The 21626-nt window shown below is 38.5% G+C and overlaps 1 protein-coding gene across 1 annotated transcript; it reads left to right on the forward strand.

Moving 5' to 3' along the window:
* The first annotated feature begins 404 nt into the window (after window positions 1-404).
* LOC125371641 (GTPase IMAP family member 9-like) lies at window positions 405-15043 on the forward strand. The gene is made up of 5 exons (XM_048382095.1): window positions 405-456; window positions 811-867; window positions 10363-10464; window positions 11447-11587; window positions 13437-15043. Coding segments are annotated over exons 2-5 (1425 nt in total). The 5' UTR covers window positions 405-456; window positions 811-866; the 3' UTR covers window positions 14618-15043.
* The last annotated feature ends 6583 nt before the right edge of the window (window positions 15044-21626 follow it).

Below are 21626 nucleotides of genomic sequence, written 5' to 3' on the forward strand. Positions count from 1 at the left end.
ATGTAACTTGAGGTACGTCAACAGATATGTGTATAACTAATTTCCTTCACTTTCTTTGCTAAATACATGATTTTGTATGCAGGTGCTACCAGTGTTGACATGAACTTTTAGGTTAACATTACTATTACATTACTATTACCATAATGTATGTATTTCAAATACTTCTCCAACTGAACTCATAACCGTCCGATATATTATATAGTACCTATTTTGATTATTCACACCACTGAAAAATAAAATTTGAATCACTGAATCATCTTTGCAGTCAATACACAGCATGCGTTATGACTAAGGCTGTATACAAAGATGTGATTCAGTAGAAATCGTGTTTTCCAGGAATGGCATACCATATATGGGATTTGTAATGTGCACGAACAGGTTCGAGAGGTAATATATATGAAAGAGTTAGGCTGGGGCCGCGCAAAGCGTTACCTGGTCTCACTGTGTGCAAGCTGGGTGGGTAGACGCTCATATCTCTACCTCTTTGATTTAACTATTGTTGAGTTTAGATTGACGTACATGTTACGTCTTCATTAGTGCACTGACAAATTTTTAGTATCATCAGATAAAGTGTAAACGTTGATATTTTATATATCATTACACTTTATCATCGCATTGACATGACATAGTCTGAATCGTGCAATGGACTTTGCTTTGAGCGCTGATATCTTATGATTTAAGAAAAGGTTTTGTGGTTGATATTTACATCTTGCTTTTCAAAAAGGATATGAAATGTGGAAACATTCGTTCTGTTAATCACAATAAGTCTATAAAATTGTGAAGAGGTGACACATTTCTGTTTTATTAAAGTTAGATTTCTGTCAGACGAACCGGGAACAGACATTTGGAGGAATCTTCAAGACAAAAGTGAGTACCACATGTATACTTCTGTGTTTTTTTGTCATGTATTCAGGACAGTGTGTATATGTTTTAGATAACGATCCATTCCTAAATAATGCGCTCATATACACATACTTTGACTACTTTACAATTCCCCAAATCAACAGGTGAAACTGATATATATATGGCAGATATTCACACATAAACGATACGTAAAGCATGCATATAAATTATTTGTTACACAATAATAAACGAAATCAAAATTTTAAATAATTTAACACAACGCCAGATAATAATCAGTGTCAAATATCTGCCTAAACAGATTCCATAAGGCGGTAAAGGCAAAGTGACGAAACCTTTACGAATATATATCACTGGAAATCAGTGATGACCCCAGGTGATGCTCTACCGGTAGCATCCATACTAAACACTTTTCGTTACTAAAGTCAGCTCCAAAAAGTAGGGAGGTGTGAGAACTCTCTCTAACGGTCGTAGCACTGGACAGCCTCGCCTATTATGTTGACAAGCGACGAGTCATATCATGTCTACCACATAATTTCTGGAATGACCTAAAAGCTTAGTTGTAAGTAAATGTATCCTTCAGGGAAAATTGAATAGCATGTACATGGTCTGAAGCAATACGATGACATGCATCAGCCAAGTCAGCGAGCCTGACTACCCGATCCCGTTAGCCGCCTTTTACGACAAGCATAGGTTGCTGAAGACCTTTTCTCTACCCTGACCTTCACGGGTCAGTTACGAATATGTTCGAATTTAACGGTATGATCTATTACATGACATACATAGAGGTTATGCACACTTCTCTTGCGTATGCATTTTATTTACCTTATTGATGTTTTGTCATGGGCTCAACTGTCATAAAAAACATTAGATGCATGGTGCCTTTGTATCGTAAAAATATGCTTTGGTTCCTAACGTCTTTTCTGCTAGTAAGTTGGTGGTTTATTTTTAATTTTTTTGACAAAACAATGAATTAATCTAATGTGACACCGGTGCGTCAAAGGACCATATTATATCGTTGTGTATCTCACCGACCACGCAATTGTACACATGACTAATGGTTTGTGTCACTGCATTCTCTAGGCATCGTGTTTCCAATGTGAAATCGTATAATGACATATTTGATGGTTTATGTGTTCCCAAACATTTGCAAGTTTCACCAAATTTAGGATATGCTACACAAAGTGGACCATATTGTACCTTGTCTTTTGCCGATAACTACATCCCCAACTTACCAGGATTCAAACCAATCTAAATGGTGATACTTTCATAGGGCTTTTCCTGAATCTGGCTGCTCCCGCTGCCACCGCCGCCGCCGCCGCCGCCGCCGCCGCACATTGATTTTTAACCCAATGATATTACAATATGCATATCTCCCTTTAGGGCCCTTGGTATGTTTTTAATACACTGATCAGTCATCCTCAAGGTAATATCCTTAAGAAAGGGGCGTTTAAACGATAACACATGAAGCATTCACTGTAGGACATTGAAACTTGCTACATGTCATTCCAAATCTGAAATGACAGTGAGTGACTTCAGTGAAAGGTAAAGGTCACAGTGAAGGTCATTCATGAAATATTGTTGCCGTGTTTACTCAAATGGCTTTCTTCTGCAGTATTATTACGTCTTGTGTATGCCGTGGTTATATTAATTTGATAACAATGACTGTTCTGATATCAGTATCACGGTGACCTATTTTCAATGAATAGTATATGCTATATTTTCGTTGTTACATTTAAACGTGGGACATCCTATTTTCTGTTATGAGGCTGTACTCCATTCAAATGTTATTTTTACAAACCGGATGGGAAGTTATCAAAACAATAATGCCTGTAACGTTCTTATTAATGTAATTGGGACTCTTTTTAAAAGATGTCTTCCATGAGACATGTGTCTTCCCAAACCGGAAGTAAAGTAATTAAACAAGGTGTACTTATATCGTTCTTATCAATGTACCTAGAGGCATTGGCGTTTTGCTTTAAAATCACACTGTCTATGACATGGGCTTTCAAGGACTGGAAGTTAAGTCATTAAACCGGATGTGCATATATCGTTCTCATCAATGAATTTAGATGCATTCGCATTGAAACCTTCTGTTTTAAAACCACACTGCAAATAACAGGTACAGTAAAGTACGGTTATAACGAACTCAAAGGGACTCCTATTTTAGTTCGTTATAACCGTAGTTCGTTATAAGCATATATACAGCATAACCACAGCAAATAGTCGGGACTAAAAAGTAAGTTCGTTATATCCGTCAGTTCGTTATAAGCGTGTTCGTTATAACCGTAGTTTACTGTATGTTCAGAAACTAGGGCGGATATCATTCAACCGGAAGTGGGTATAAATGTATTTCAAACAGCCAGAGGAACAGGTTAAATAATTATCTGCATTGGGCTTGTGTTTCCCAAGCCAGAAATGATGTCATTTAACTGAAAGTGATGTCTTAAGAATGGAGATGGCTGTATATTCACAATTGTATAAGCTAGAGGTGAGGTACTTTTAATATGATGTGGTGTTGCAGTAGGTCGGTAATGGTTTCACACTGGAAATGCGTGGTAGTATTGTGTGACATCTGGGGCCTTCTAGAAATGATGGGTGTGCTACCATTTGGAAAGTCCTTGCAATCAAGTTTTCTAGTTATCTACATCATACAATGGACTAGTAATTAAGAAGATTGTATTGTCCATTTGCCTGTACCTTTACGCTGTGTATCTTATGTCAAGTTTCAATGAGGGATCTCACACTGGCATGGCGGTAGTGTGAAGCAGACATCTTGATTTCATGTGGTAAGTTGTTTTAGACTAATTGCTACATGTTACATTTTTTAGCAATATCATCGCTTAAAACGTATTCGGTAACAATGAATTAATTTGAAGAAATCCACATTAAGGAAGGAATAAATTTCTGAAGCTTCATCCGTCGAGCGAAAAACAATACTGACATTGTTACATTTTCTTGCAGGAGCATGAACAACCAGGTGAAAATGGTTCTGCTTGGTCGTCATGGTTGCGGCAAAACTGCAGTGATAGAATCATTTCGTTGGACATCCATTACGCAGCCAACATCTTCGCTTTTGGCGGACAATGTTCATACAGTGACAAAGCATGACTCTAACATAAGCATTATTGAAACGACTGGGCTGTTTGCAGAAGGACAAGATAAAAAAGCAAATAAAATGAGACTTGCAGAATCGGTGTACACCTTCACACCAGGCCCTGATGCTTTTGGGCTTGTAGTTCGAATAGGTCGATTTACGCCAGAAGTGAGGACAATGATAGACACTCTTAGAGAAACGTTTGGTGAAGATATGTTCCGATTTACCGTCCTCATCTTTACAAGACTGGATGATCTCAAGTATGATGGCATCACTCTGGAGAAATACCTACAAGAGAGTACACCAGAGCTGAAGAGTGTCCTTGATGCTTGTGGGGGAAGATACATCGGCTTTGACAACACAGGAACGTGGGAATCCAGAGCGGAGGATGCCGATAAACTTCTATCCATGTTGAAGAATCTCCAGAAGCAGAACAACAACATGGTCTATACAGTGGCCATGCTCGAGTACGCCACAAGGTGTCAACAGAAGAAAGAGGAAGAAGATCGGAATCAACAAGATGAGCGCAACCGAAATATTAAAGAAGAGTTGAAAAGTACCATGAGACAGGAACTTGAAGAACAGATAAGAAGAGAGATGCAAGCTGAACTCACGTCAAACACTCAACAGACATGTATTACAACAGGATGTAGTATGTACACTTTCGTACATTATACTGTTCTGGGCATGGATTCTCACCTTCGTGTTTAATATTATATTAATATTCAATATAATTATTTTTAGTTTAGTATTTAGTGAAATTGTGCAACTATTTAATGGGTACGAGTAATATTTCTACAAATATATGAAATGAGATATGAACATCATATACTCTTCAAAAAAAGAAACGCAAAGCCGGATTTGTGTGAGGTAGAAAAATACATTTATACAAGGAACCGTACAAGGTATTGAGCCAAAATGTTGTGGAGAGAACACTTAGTGATTGTAGTCATCTCAGTTATCGGTACCGGTAGGAAAAGTCCAAGGTGAAGGTCAACTACTATCAATAGTATCGATAGCGGCCTGACATCTCCTGCATAATGGAAGAAACGAGTATTCCTGGGGAATGGTAGCCCAATCGGCCTGCTACGCAAAACCCAACTGCTGCAACGTCAGGGGTTGTGGTTGACGTCGGCGTAGCCGTCTATCCAATTCATCCCACGGGTGCTTTATCGGGTTCAAATCCGGGGATCTGGAGGGCCAGGGGAGAACATCAACGTTGTTGTGTAGGCAGGTTCTTGTGATCCGTGCTGTATGCGGTTGAGCGTTGTCCTGATGGAATACAGCGTTGCCGTTGGCTGCAATTGGGAGGACGTGTGGTAGGAGAATATCGTTGATGTATCGTTGAGCCGTAAGATTGCCCTGTATATGGACCATACCTGCCCTGCCATGATGAGAGATTACCGCTCGCATCATAACGCTACCCACATCAAATCTGTCCACTACCTGTACGCAGTTTCCGGCGTAACGTTCTTCCCAACGTCTGTAGACCCGTGCTCTTCGATCCCGTCTACGGAGGAGAAATCTTGACTCGTCGCTGGACCAGACATCTCCTCATCGCAGTTGACGACACCAATGCAGTCGTTGTTGACGATGTTGTCCACTCATGGGATGCGGTTGAGGTGGCTGTGGTCGTCCTTTCACGTAGGTGGCGCAGTCGGATGTAGCGATGTTGGGCAGGGATGGTTACTCTTGGTCGTCCCGACCTTGGCCGATCACGTGTTGACCAATGCTGTTGAAACCAATCCCATATCCTTGTGATGGTGCTGGGCGCTACATTGAAAGCCCTAGCTACAGCTGATCGGGATTCCCCTGCCTGCAAGCGGCCTATGACGTTGTTTCTTTGCACTTCTGTTAATCTTGGCATGTTGTTGAATTGTCACTGTTCTATTGACGCAGATGCCAGGCAATCAAAAACCCTGCAATTTAATACCGTTCATAGTGCTTCTGCATGTGCACTGGTGCGTTTTTCCGAACCGTACGTGTTTCCCGACCAATGGTTTGCATGTCCTTGCTATGATCATTTTGATCCGGGACATTTTCACTGACACTTTAACGGATGACCAAACATATCCGTTTTGCGTTTCTTTTTTTTAAGAGTATATTTCATTTTAAATGTTCATTATTTTGTTGTCAAATTTGTTTTATATAACAGAACGTATCACCTTCTTTTTGTGTTGTAATCATAGAGCCACGCAAACTCCAAACACAAATATATACCAGACAGACTGTTGAATCGGGGGACAAGTTCAATGAGAGAATACCAAAAAAAGGTAAACTTTTTCTTGAATATTTTAGTTTCCTACCCACTGACAAAATCTATTAAGTGCTCTTCATTCTTTTAGACATTATGCACGGCATGCGTCATACATTTGTAAGTCTCAAGTACTCTTTAACATATACCTTATTTCCAGGTGCTAATCGATCCAAACACGAAAGAGGACCAAGGCCGGAGTTGAAGCCAAAGCCTACAACTCGAAAAGTGCAAGAAAATATCATTTCCCGAGACACTCATGAGCAAGATGCTGGTATGTGTTAAATGCAGTGTTGCATAATCAGAAATCTCGTAAACGTTTACCATGGCAGAGATATGTTCTGTGTGATCTTTGATTCCACAATTCAGCTGTAAGGGTTAAATAAGTAAATATAATCATGTTGTGTCGTAAATGTATGAGTGAGTGAGTGAGTATACGTGTGCGTGTGCGAATAATAGATTGTAAATTACTAATTACTGTTCAATTGACTTGGCAATCATTAATATATCTTATATTTGTTTGTTTGTAGCTCAAAACGAAAGACATGCAACTGTAGACGACACCAGTGGAAATGATGCCAAACCAAAACGAAGCGGGCTGATTGCAAGAATGCTTCATTTTTGGGAGTCTTTTCGCCCAAAATAAAACTTTGCGTCAGACGGTATTAATGTGATTAGAACATTTGGTTACATGTCTGATATTTTGTCATGATCCGCAGATACAGCAAAATCATGTTTATAAGGCACACATAGTGCAACTATTACATCATGAAAGACTGCTTAATATGCCTATCATAGGCACATTATGTCAAGTTTCGAATAAAAGTAAACAGAGAAATAAAATTGTATGAATCAATGTATAACAAAAATCTTTTACTTTGCAAGCATTGTCAAAACACAAAATAAGTGAGTGAGTGAGTGAGTGAGTGAGTGAGTGAGTGAGTGAGTGAGTGAGTGAGTTTGATTTTACGCCGCTTTTAGCATTATTCCAGCAATATCACGGCGGGGGACACCAGAAATGGGCTTCACACATTGTACCCATGTAACCCGGGACTTGGAAATTATGGAAATGGTTTTGTCGCTTATATTTGCTTCAACTCAAACCAGACATAAATGCATTGTCTGAAGCAACACTATTATGACCCTAAGTGCAGAAGCAGAACAACCTTAACGAATGATCATTCTAGTGCCATTGACATTCCTTGAGTGTCGTTCAAAACCTTGTCCGCTCTAAGGATGATATTACCTAATTTTATTACGGTAATACCTAATTCTATGAAAAAGATGATATTACCTAATTCTATGAAAACAAATGCCATCCGAGGTTTACTGAGAAAACAATATGTGAAATGCTGGAAATCTTCGTAAAATTGATATCATCCACGTAAAATTTGGGGTAAGATATTTAGGCAAGAAGCAGGCATCCCCATTGGCACCAAGTGTGGCCCCCTTCTTTGCTGGTCTATTTCTTTATGCATATGAATCCGAATTTCTGTTCGGATTGGCAAAGTCAAAACAAGGTAATTTGGCCAAGAAGTTTTACTTAAGCTTCAGGTACGTCGATGAACTCATATCGTTAAATAACCATCAAATAGCCAATTCCCTTCCACTGATCTACCCACCTGAACTAGAAACAAAGGAGACCAGTGAGACCGCATAACGATTCAGAGTGACAAAACACTCTCCACAAGACTGTATGACAAGAGGGATGACTTCAACTTTCCAAAGTCAACTTTCCCTTCATGTCGAGCATTATTCCAGCAGCTCCAGCCTGTTTACATTTCACAGCTTTTGAGATACAATCGAGCATGCTCTTTCTACCAAGAGTTCAAAGAGCGTCATACGACTCTTGCTAAGAAGTTGTTTGATCAATGTTACACAACATTCAAGTTTTCAAAACGTTTTATGGTAGACATGTGGACATTTCCAAGTTTGACGCATCAGTGACAAAAATGATGTCCGATGCAATTCCCTATTTTGACTCGTACCATATGTTCCCATGGGGTTTTTTTCAGGTGAACAATTGACTCGCCTTTGCATGTGTTTATGACGGGTGGTACAGGTTGGGCATGATTCGCTCACCTTTTCGCGGCCACCTGGTATCAGCACTACATGTATTTGATAGCGATTCTTAAACACACTCACATGATATAGTTGGAATCGTACAATCGACTCTGCTTTATGCAGAGATTTCTATTAGTTATGGAAAGGATTTTGTCGCTTTATTTAATTATTCTATAGTAAACACTTCTTGAGTTACCACAAACATAATGCATGTTTGAGTAAGTTTGACCTTCAATACCAGTGACAAGTATTTCAAGAACACATCAACGGGCTATCAAGCAATTAAACCAAATATGACGTCCCGAGGAGTTGAGGTCACCATGACACACTACCGTCAGATCACAGCTAACGGCCATGATCTAATTAGGAGATTTAGCTTGTATGTTTTTATTTATTTTGGATTCGCACTGAAGATTAGATATCTTTTTTTAATTTGGAGCCCAGTGCTTTAGCTAAAAGGAGGTATCTTGTCTACAGTGGGACGACATCAAATTTCAAAACCTAGTAGTTCTATCTCCATTTTACTATGACGGAAAGAATGATTTCAAAACGGTAGTCTTTGTGGAATGAGTAATTACATATGGGTACATAGGTCAGCGATCTTCGATGGTTCGGAAAAGGGGTCACAGGTAGTGATAAATTTGAAAAATATTACTCAAGTTCAATATTATCTTCTTAAAATATTAAGGGGTTTTCAAAACGAATTTATGAAATATCAATCCATCGAAATATTTTAATTTTCAACGCAACCTGTTGGATATTTGTACTGCTTGACGACTCAACCAAGTCTTTCTTGGACATCGACGTCAGAAGTCAATTCTTGGAAATCAATAAAACATTCCCACTGTAGGGGTGACAAAAAGAAAAATTCAACTTTGTTAAATCAGTATTTGTGGGATTATTTAAGTTGTACTTTTGTAGCAGTTGGTTGAAATATCTCGCCAGCAGTAATTTATTTACGAATGAGTGTCTCTCCATTCCCGACTTGACCTGAATACAAAAGTACAAAGTCGCACCATTTTAGTCCTTTGACACACATTTGTCCCTGAAATGATAATAAATTTTAATTTTGGTTATTAATTTGTTTGCTTGTTTGTTGTTTAACGCCGAACTCAGCAACATTCCTGCTATATGACGGCGGTCTGTAAATAATCGAGTTTGGGCCAGACAGTCCAGTGAGTGACATCATGAGCATCGATCCACACAAATGGGATACGATGACATACATCAACCAAATCAGCGGGCCTGGCCACCCGATCCCGTTTGTCGCCTCTTACAAGCAAAGTCGCCTCTTAAGGCAAGCATGAGTTGCTGAAGCCCTATTCTACCCGGGATCCTCACGGGTCGGTTATTGATTTATCATGTTTACTGTTAATTATTGATTTGAGTCCCTTTATGTTCTTAGAGATGTTTATTACTATTAGCCAAAGTAGGCAGCCTAAAAAACTATATTGATTGATTGATCTCTACCATAAGATTTATAACATTTTTAGCAGTGTAAATGGCAGCACAAGGATGGAAATTGTTTACAATGAATTTGATCAATTAAGAACAAAATTTAAAGTTTAAATAATTTAACTATTGATACTACAGCATCTAAAATAAGATGAAATAAGGATATAAGGAAATGAGTGTCTTGGATCTTGAGGACAATTCTGAGAGTTATTTTTAGCGATTTTGAGTTAATCCTTTTGTAATTTTGGAGAATCTATCATCGTGAATGCTAATCATATAAATGCATTATTGAAATACATAATTCAGAATAAAGCCGAAATAATGGTAGTTTAAATTGTCTTTTATCTAAAGTTTTGTGCCAAAATGGCATTTTCAGTGCGATTGTTTTACAGGCATATCGAATACGTTCTTGAAATATTAAACTTCATAGCTTAAAGAAGATTGAGTAGTAAAATTATCTTTCAAGCTTGTCAATGAAGGGAGATAACTTTGAGCTCATGCAATATACATGCACGTGTGGTAAATCCTTTTGAATGATTTTGCACATCGGTCGCTTCTTGCGAGCAACAGTCACCAAAGATGTCCAGACTTTGAGTGTTTGTGACGAAAGTTATTTATTTTTTTATTTCAGTGTGGGTATGTGCAACCTGTTATCATAACAACGATGCCGCCAATGACAGTTGTCAAGGATGTGGAACATCCAAATTGATGAGGAAGAGAATTGTGAAAAGGGGTATGAACATCTCTCTTACCAGAATAGTCACGTTTAGCCTTCCCAAAGACAGTTGATTATTTTGATTACCGATTTTGATTTCAAACATTTTGCATAGCATTACCACTTAGTGCCAAACATGCTTTAATCTTATGTTTGGACATAAGTTTGCAGTAGGTAGTATTCACATGTATGGATGTGAATTGTGAATTCTTTTCTGCGGATAAACAATACAAAAGTGTTCGACTCAAGAACACTTAACAGTAGGTACTTGTTGAAGTATATATCAGAACATATAATAGGCAACAAATACAGTAAGTTTTACTTTCTTTGAGGATACATTCATAACGCAAAATAGTGCGTTGCTCAAACACACCATGCTTCGGGGAATTTGCCTGCTGCACGTACTTCACGTACTTCATGTAGTATATTTAGTGCAAAAGTTCATATCGTTTTCCAGTCATATAAGTCTTATAAAAGACGCGTTTGAGTGTCTGTGTATTAACTCGCATAGTCATGTCAAGAAGGGGACACGTTATTAGTCTTTTCTTGATGACAGTATCTTTTTACAACACTTTGACATGGCTTTAGTATTCTAGCCACATTTATCACACTTTGCGACGTTTTGTGGTACATTTTCTGAAAAAAGTATCCTAAAGTTTTAGTTGTCCATTTTTTGCTGTCATGAGTGCTATTTAGGCATGTTATGGCAACGTATGTAACCAACACATTTTCATTATGAATAGGAAAGTTTTCACATTTCGATTTTTACATTCTCCGATTTTAATGTAGTTCCTTGGTGTTAGTATCTATTATCGTCAAATCTAGGCGTCTTGCTCAGTTGCACAGTTATGTCGTATGAGAGAAACACTTTATTTTCTGTTGTTGTTAATTCAACCATATTCTTTCGTCTCTTTCCACTGCGCAACAACTTTATTGACAACAGGGGAGTGTTTAACAATGACATAATTAACAGGTATAGTTCCACTTCATTTCCTTGTAGATGCACAACGGACATCTCCTCACCTGCCTGTTCAGGCTCCTCCACCTCCTCCATTGCAGATGGTCGATCAAGTCTACACTAAGCCAACGCAGAAGGTGGCCCGTGTCAATCCTATTCCAAAACCCTCACGACAAGGAATTGGTATGTTCCTAATCTATGGGGCTAGGACAAAAAAATGATTGTCACATATCTATGGTATAGATTCCTGGTACATCTATTATAGTTGGCCAACAAATGTGGATTAACATTATGTTATATTATTTGATTAAAAACAAGAAAACAGCATTATCACTAATGCAACTTCTCTGTAAAAAGTAATATGGCACCAATTCTCGAACTCAGTCTACATAAGAATCATTAGCTAACTTCAGGAGTTTCTGAGAAAACTTGTCCCCATTGCAGACACTGTGCACTTTGTAAATTAACATGGATGAAGGGCCCCAACTGTGTATGCTCCAAATCTAAAAACATGTAACAAGGGAAGTTACTCTGGGTAAAAAGAATTTACGGGACCAATTTTGCGAACATTGTCTTAGATAAGCTTGTAAAGATTCATTCATGTAACGTAAGTAGTTTCTGAGAAAACTTGTAAAAAGAAATAATTTACGGCACCAATTTTCGAACTCAATTTTGACAAGCAGCTCTTCGATAAGCATGCAAACTTTCATTCATGTAATTTCAGTAGGTTTTTTTTAGAAAACTTTTCCCCATTCACACAGTATGCACTAAGTTGAAAATCACCGAGCAAGGGCCATAACGTAAAAAATGAATTCAAGACACCAAATTTCAAACTCATTTGAGAACATTACCAGTAATATTAGTGTGTAAAATTCCATTTCTCAAACCCCAAACTTCATGGTATATGACGAATTTGGCCAATTTCCTCTTCACATAACCATAGCTAACTATTGGCACAAACTGAAATTCGTGATAACCCTATAAAATTATCACAATATGTTCTTCGCTTTAAGAAAGCAAATAATTCTGTAAATACAAGGGATAATAGCTGGTTGAACAATGTCCAGAAAAGTCTTGATAACTGTGGCATGTCATGTGTGTTCAATGACCCATATTTGTACACCAGCAAGTGGCTAGTCTCTAAGGTAGATTTAACGTTAAAAGATCAATTTACATAATCATGACGGAGAATTATGTGCAATAGTTACAAAGGAACTTGCTACAAATTACTTAAATCTGCCCCATCCTTTGAAACATACCTCCTCCTTCCAAGGACAATATCTTTCCCACTCCTTTTCAAACCTGTAACCATAATTTACCCTGCTGAGACTGGCCGCTGGCTTGGTATACTGAGAGAAGAAGGAACCTCTACACCTTGTAACTCACCAGCTATTGCTGACGAGTTCCACTATTTAGTTATATGTCAGGCCTTCGTAGTAGATATATACCAGTAAAATGTTATTTATAGCCTAATCTTAATAAGCTCAAATAATTACTGTGTGCAACGAGAATAGCAGAAATAAGCAAGTTGTCCAAGTTTATTTCCAATGAGTACAAATGCGTTAGAAATAATACATAAACATACTCTTGTTGAACATATACTTGTCTGTAAAACACGCTCTTGTACCACCGTGGGTGGTTCCATGAGAATAAACTATTTATATTTTGAAATTCTAACAAAAAGAGTTTATTAGCAATTGTGTCCCCTTTTAGAAGCGAACGGACAGACGGGCGAACTTTGTGGCGGGGGATAATAACTATCACGATTACTATTTGGTTTATATCTAGGCACCTTTTTTTTGTTTATTCAACTTCGTCATGAAGTCAGGGGATGTACCAAACGTAATATAACACAGGTACATATGACATATTCATGAAAGTTGGATTGTAAAGTGCTACCATGAGACAATCTAACACAGACATGTCGTATTTCTCAGCGTTTAGTAATATGTCTCATTCTTAAACAATGATATTTGATATATGCTGTATGATGTTTGTGCGCCATATATAAATGCATTTTTATGTCTTTCAGAATTGGGCGAATTGAGACTGGTACTACTTGGTAAAACTGGAGCAGGAAAGAGTGCAACAGCAAACACAATAATGAATAAGAAGGTTTTTGATTCAAGATCGTCGATGACCTCGGTAACCGAAAAATGTCAGTTTGTTCATGGCGATTTATTTGGCAACACCGTCCAGATTGTTGATACACCCGGATTATTTGACACCAACACAAAGAAGGAGGTTATTAATACAGAAATTAAGAAATGTATTGCACTTTCGGCCCCAGGACCACATGCCTTTTTGTTGGTTTCATCCTTAACCAACAGGTTCACAGAGGAAGAAGGGAAAGTCTTTGACGAAATTGACGACATGTTTGGGGAGCAAGTGCTCAACTACATGGTCATCGTCTTCACTGGAAGAGATCAGATCGAACCTAAGACAGTGGAGAAACACATTCAAGGCGCACCTGACAAATTAAAACAGATTTTAAGTAACGCTGGAGGAGGATATGTCACCTTCAACAACAGAGGAAAGGAACTTGAAAAGGAAGCGGATGTAAAATGCCTTATTCAACGCATCAAAGACACAGTGAATAAGAATGGAGGGAAACATTTCACCTCAAAAATGTTCCAGGAGGCAGAAGAAATTATTCAAGAGAGAATCAAGAGAGATAGAGCTGACAAAGAAAAAGAGATGAGAAGGGAAATTGAGGAAGAATTGCGCGAAGAGATGAACGAGTTCATGCAGAACGAGAGGGAGTATTATGAGAAGCTTCATGAAGCCAATGTGAAAGAAATGGAAGATTTAAAACTTCAACTAAAGGGAGAGCGGGATACACATGCCAGAAAGCGTTCACTTGTTAGAGAGAATGAGAGGACCATGGGGGAGCTGGTACAGAGTGAGATGGAGATGAGGGCAAAGAAGAACAAACTTGTAGGGCAGTTGCAGAAGGCTGATGGTGAAGAGAAAGTACAAATGCAGCGTCAACTGGCAAATGTTGGGGAGGAGGTGACGCGCATACTTGCTGAAAGGAAGAGAGTAGAAGATGAAGTCACAAATGACCGATTTTCAGCAGAATGTAATTTGAGAGCACAACAAGTAAGAGAAACTGAAAGGGAAAACATACAGAACGAAGATGAAGCAACACTCAGTAGATTCGCTGCAGGCATGAAGAATATGGGGAGGCGTTTTCTCAAGTTATTTAAGTAGGCATACGTAGTGTGACATTTAGTGAAGATGAAGCAACACTCAGTAGATTCGCTGCAGGCATGAAGAATATGGGGAGGCGTTTTCTCAATTTATTTAAGTAGGCATACATAGTGTGACATTTAGTGAAGATGAAGCAACACTTCGAAGATTCGCTGCAGGCATGAAGAATATGGGGAGGCGTTTTAACAAGTTATTTAAGTAGGCATACATAGTGTGACATTTAGTGAAGATGAAGCAACACCTCGAAGATTCGCTGCAGGCATGAAGAATATGGGGAGGAGTTTTCTCAAGTTATTATCACCCGCCACGAAGTGGAAGGGGGATATAGGAATGGGTGCGTCCGTCCGTCCGTCGCATTTCGAAAGTATTTTTCAAATTTCCATGGCAACGATTTTGGCTTAGACTGAAAATGGCGGTAGTCCTCGTTTCCGGAGCAGATGTTGAAAACCGTACCATATTTCTTCACCAAACTTGGCACATAGCTGGGTCTAGTGGTGAACTGGTGCCTTTTGATTGTTTGGGATTTTTGAAGAAATTAGTTTTCGAGTTTCCATGGCTACGACTTTGGTTTAGACTCAAAAATGGCGGTAGTCCTCGTTTCCGGAGCAGATCTTCAAAATCGTACCATATTTCTTCACCAAACTTGGCACATTGATAGGTCTTGTGGTGAACTGGTGCCTTTTGAAAGTTTGGAATTTTTTAAGAAATCATTTTTCGAGTTTCCATGGCAACAACTTTGGCTTAGACTAAAAATGGTGGGAGACCTCGTTTCCGCACAAATTTTCAAAATCGTACCATATTTCTTAACCAAACTTGGCACATAGATAGGTCTAGTGGTGAACTGGTGCCTTTTGATAGTTTGGGATTTTTGAAGAGATTATTTTTCGAGTTTCCATGGCAACGACTTTGATTTAGACTGAAAATGGCGGTAGTCCTCGTTTCCGGAGCAGATCTTGAAAACCGTACTATATTTCATCTTCATTTGTTGCATTCACTGACTAACTTCATACAGAAACACAACTCATTACAAATACAACAGTGTAACTGATCTTAAACCTGCTCAACTGTATAAACAATATATAATCTTGTCAACCATACTCTGTACTTCACTTGCTTGATAATGGTGTTAGAACCTACACCGAAACCATCGATCCTAATTGTAATAAAGAAGTTGTTCGTCCATGTCTCATCCTTACTCATTACAAATTCAGTAACATATTCTATCATAAACTGCAGATGGAAAAACAACACCAGTAATAACCTTTTTTAGTGCTGCAATTAGGCCATATCCTAAAAGGCCCAGTGAACATAGTTCACAGGAGCTAATGTATTGCACACACCCGACATGTCATATTGGTGGGGGATGTGAGTATTTCATTCTTGTTTAAGTAGGCATACATGGTGTGACATTTAGTGAAGATGAAGCAACACTTCAAAGATTCGCTGCAGGCATGAAGAAAAAGGGGAGGCGTTTTCTAAAGTTATTTAAGTAGGCATACATATTGTGACATTTAGTACTTAGTTTAATAGGGTCAAACATATGACCTTTTTGGCGTCTGTATGTATCTCTATCTAATCCTTATGCTGTCACAATTTGTTTATTGTTAACGCAGCACTCACCAATATTCAAGCTATGTGAATACGGCTGTCATTGCATTGCTATCCTTGCATCTTGAAGGACTATATAACGGATACAACAGTCCGTTTGCCACACCGTTTTCAAGTGGATTAGTATTGAGACGCCCCCAACCAAAACTATGTAATTCTCTCTAACACCGAGCTCCCCCACCCCTGTAAAAAGACAATTGCCGTATTTCAAAACATCATAGTTTTTTTAAACTAGTCCGGTGTTGTGGTAAATAAACTTCAAATCTGGGTGGGTAAAAGACATTCAATAACATATGTGTCATTTATTGGCAAACGGACTGAACTCCGAATCCATGTTATATTTGATCAAATATATAGATATTACATAATGTGATGTGTGCATTACAAGAACCAGGATTACCATCCTGTTTGGTGTATTTTTGTCCTCTTTTCTGCAATATTTTATTAGATTAGGTGGGTGTATGTCTATAACGTCACAATCATTATCAGAAATAGTCCCGGTAAATTAAGACTGCCTTTAAATAACCAAGTATGGCCATGGTGAATCAGTGGCTGAATGTCTAATCAACGATCCACGACATCGGAGTTTGATGACATACAATGAGACAAGTCACAATGCCCGACCACCTGACCCCCATTGTAGCCAGAATCAAACCATCGGACTAACGAATCTGAGGAATTCTTATGTCTTTTTTCTGATATCATGCCCTTACGTGGCAGAATCTTTTCGTAGAGGCCAGTGGTAGACATGGAATGAATGAATGAATATGCATTGTGCTAGTATTTATATAGATAGGTGCATTATTAACACATGTTATATATATATATATATATATATATATATATATATATATATATATATATATATATATATATATATATATATATATATATATATATATTCGTCATTAACTATGTACACAAGTGAGCACTATTCCAATACGACAGATTGAATTTAGTTAATGCAATACATTTCTGAAATTTAAGATTTAAGGAATAATTCTTATTAGTTGCTTGCGAAATAAATCATTTTATATGTCTTTGTCTGATACCATACCCTTACGTGGCAGAATCCTCTCGTAGGGGCCAGTGGTAGACATCTTCTTTGAAACCATTGGATAATTTAATAATGCTGAAAAGGTTTTCGCTTGTATCCGCCCGTGACGACACCTAGATATAATCGAAAAATGATTTAGCTTGAGCATGTCATTTGAAAATGAAACGAAATTGGACGAGGGTTTCTGCAATAATATTACCCAGGAAAATAGCGTTACTGTTATTATCATTATAACTAAACATTGCCCTTAGCATACCTAAACCAAATCAGTTTCCACACGGACACAACGGAGGTAAATGACGCACTGGTCTAGGACCACGTTAACAATGGATTACGTATCTATAAGACGTCATTCGACCTTGCATTTTGACATCGGAGAGAAACAGTTTTGTGAGCAAATGTGAGTGCAGCTGTTTATACAGTGACCTGCCAGGGAGAGGATCAGAACACTGAGTGAACGTCATTGAGTAACGTGATTGATAATGGCCAGTCGCTCGGGGGGCATTATCAAGATACAGCGTTCCGTTTTTTGATAATTATATCCATTTTAGCTGTAATGATGTTTAACGCCTGTCACATACCGGCATGTAAATTATCGACTTTTTTATTCTTCACTCCCTGGGAAGTATACAAAACAAGCTGCCTTAGGCGCAAGAAGGTTAATAGTGCTAGGTGAACAGAGGCTTATTTCAAATAAGTCACTTGCCCAAAAGTGCTACATGTGCTTAAGTGTGGGGCTGGACCGAAACTCAGAAGCCAAGCTGCCGGACCCGATCACCCATCCAAGAACGCCCCACGACAAACGTTGCTTAACTTCAGCATATTTATGAACAGATGGCACGTGGCTATGTCTTATACAGTTTCAAGTGAAATAGCTTCAAGCATCCAAGATTGCATAGAAACGTCAAGTTAAACGAATTGTGAAGATATAATAAAAAACAAATAGTTTTCGTGTTTGTCATACTTAGGTGATATGACATCGAAATGACGAGTCACGTGGATTAGAGTGGGATACTCCTATCATGAGTAAACAGTATTCTGTTACATATGTTCCTTATGAATGGTTTTACGACGCTCTTGACAATGTTTTAGCAATATCTCTTCGGGGACACAAAAATGGGTGTCACATATTTATATGGTGCGAGTGCATTTTGTTAGATTGGCTGTGAAATGTTCATTTCACTTGAGAGATGGCCCCTTTATATCCCGTCATCGCTGAGGGATCGGGTGCCCAGGCTCGCTGATGCATGTTATCAAATTACATAGATCGATGCTCATGATGGCTAAGCGATGCTGAAACTTTTTTCGAAACATTGCTTGAAAAGTATTATTTGTATCAAAATGAAGGTTTCACAATTATTTGTGGGGACTTTAATGCACGGATGGGGTCACAAAGAGACTATATAGCCGGGGTAGACGAGGTGCCCGACAGAGATGTCATAGACCATACCGATAATTCTCATGGTTCTCTATTTTTAGATTTTCTCATTAACTGCAATCTATGTATGTTAAATGGCCGTATTGGAAATCATGACTATACATATGTTAAAAATGGATGTTCGATCGTAGACTATATTGTGACCTCACATGAGAACTTACCTTTGTTTACTGATTTTAATGTCACTAGAATGACAAGCTTTGTTGACGCCTCGTCTGTCCCTGATGTTATCCCTGATCACTCTGTTATTACTTGTGATGTGAGGATTCCTAATGAGGTCAGTAGTCCTCGGTGTGATGAACCTTTACCTGATTACTATAGCCGTAAGAGATATAAACAAAGTGGGATTGATGACAATCTTTTTGACGATACGAGTACAACACTTGTCTCTGATACTATCCGTAGAATTGAGTTTAATTTATCGGTACAACAAGATGTTAATGCTGCATATGAGGAGTTCTTAACTTGTTTATACTCTGAGCTAGACAGTAAAGTTGGCACGTATGAAAATAAAACGAAAACGTCTAACAAGAAATCCCTCCGTAAACCTTATTGGTGTGCAGAGCTTCAGTCTGCCTGGGACCTAGTAGTTGATAGTGAACGTCTATGGCTCAGATGTAAGAATGTCTCTCAGAAACGGGCATTAAAACACGTCTTTGTCTCTAATCGTAAATCTTTTGATAAGCTGCATAGAAAATTCAAACGCTCCTTTCAGTTAGAACGTAAGCAGCGACTGTTGCATAAATACAAAGATAGTAATAGCAGAGATTTTTGGAAACTTATTGGTAAGATTGGCTTAGCTTCCGATCGGGATTCTGTCATTCCATGGGAGATAATCCAGGGAGACACGGTTGTCACCGATAAGTCGCGGGTTTTAGATGCATGGAAATGTGAGTATAGCTCGTTGTTTAACGCTGATCCAGTGGGTGTATTTGATGAATCTTTCTATGATCAGATCAAGGACGAGTTAAGCAACATGGTTGTTGACCCCCCTCAGGTAGATGTAGATGTAAACAGTCTGCAGGCCCCTATATCACGCGATGAGGTAGTACGCTCTGTTAGCCGCTCTAAGTGTGGTAAGGCCGTAGGCTGTGACCATATACCTGCAGATGCACTTAAGAATGAGACTTGTGTTGACATTCTGCACCGGATATTTACTTACTGCTTCGAGAATAATGTTTGTCCAGATATTTGGCATGAAAGTATAATAACGCCTATTAAGAAACCGGGTAGTGACCCCAGAGATCCCCTTGGCTATCGTGGTATATCACTACTTTCCATTCCCTGTAAGATATATTCAGATATACTAAACTCTCGTTTCACAAGTTGGCTAGAAGATAATGACATATTGGCTGAGGAGCAAAATGGATTTCGAAGTAAGCGTAATACTATTGAGCTCATATACACTTTGTTTTCAGTAATTAATAACAGGAAATCTTCAAAGTCCTCTACATTTGTCTGTTATATTGATGCCATGAAGGCCTTTGACCGTGTTAATCGAGACTGCTTATTATGGTACAAACTGATGAAGTTAGGAATTAATGGTAAATTTTATTCTGCTGTAAAGTCTTTATATGACAACAGTGTATCCCGTGTATCGGTAAATGATCGGCTTACTGAAGGGTTTGATATACAGAGCGGTGTCAGGCAGGGATGTGTCTTGTCCCCATCACTTTTCTCAGTATTCATTAATGACCTGGCCCATGAGATAAACAATCCAAAATGCGGTGTAGACGTTTGTGGTAGTCTTCTCAGTCTTTTGATGTATGCTGATGACATAGCATTAATTGCGCCAAATGAGCATTCATTACAATCAATGCTTCACTGTGTTGCTGATTGGTGTAAGAGATGGCGAATTCAAGTTAATACCAGCAAAACTAAAGTAGTACATTACCGGCCACCATCTGTGAAACGAACATCATTTGAGTTTCAGTGTGGCAATGACAACATTGACATATGCTCATCATACAAATATCTTGGTTCATGGCTAGAAGAACACTTAAATTTGAATTCTACAGCCAAAGAAATCGCCAAATCCGCGAGTAGAGCTCTGGGTGTAATTATAAGTAAATTTAAACTATTTGGAGGAATGCCATATGACGTATATAATACACTATTCAATAATCTTGTTCAACCAATTTTATCATATGGCTCAGTTATTTTTGGCAATCGAGAATTCAGTTGTATAAACGCAGTTCAAAACAAAGCTTGTCGTTTTTTTCTCGGGGTGGGTAAATATACTCCAAATTTAGCTGTCCGGGGCGAGATGGGTTGGCCTGCTCAGCTTACTAAACAGAAAATAGAAGTTTTCCGATTTTGGAGAAAGATAAACTCTGTTCCGCCATCTAGACTTGTTTCACAGATTCGAAATTGGTCTCTTACCTTCCGCAAATCATGGGATAAGACAGTTAACGCAATGTTTATATCACTACAACTTCCATCTATGGATTTGTTTAATTTCTCTATTAGTGAATTCCATCTAATCACACGCACTTTGAGATGCAAGGACGCCGATTGTTGGTCACGTGATTTATGGAATGACACTGGTCATGAACATGGGAATAAGTTGAGGACTTTCAGACTCTTTAAGAATACTCTAAATACGTCGACCGATGTCCGCTCTGTTTTAGACAGACAGCAACGTAGTACCTTGGCAAAACTACGCTGCAGTTCTCTCCCTTTGGAGGTTGAAGTTGGTCGCTACTCCCGTCCAAAGACACCACTACACCTCCGTTTATGGAGGTTATGTGACCGCCAGTGTGTCGAACACGAAGTACATTTCCTCACAGAATGTGAATTCTACTCTGATCTACGATATGACTATTCTCATTTGTTTTCTCCAATACATACTTGTCTAAGAAGTTTAACCCCAGAAGACCAATTTATATATGTTATGCAGAATGACA

This window comes from Haliotis rufescens, unplaced genomic scaffold (assembly GCF_023055435.1).
Source record: "Haliotis rufescens isolate VD_foot unplaced genomic scaffold, xgHalRufe1.0.p SCAF_4, whole genome shotgun sequence".
Lineage (NCBI taxonomy): Eukaryota > Metazoa > Mollusca > Gastropoda > Lepetellida > Haliotidae > Haliotis > Haliotis rufescens.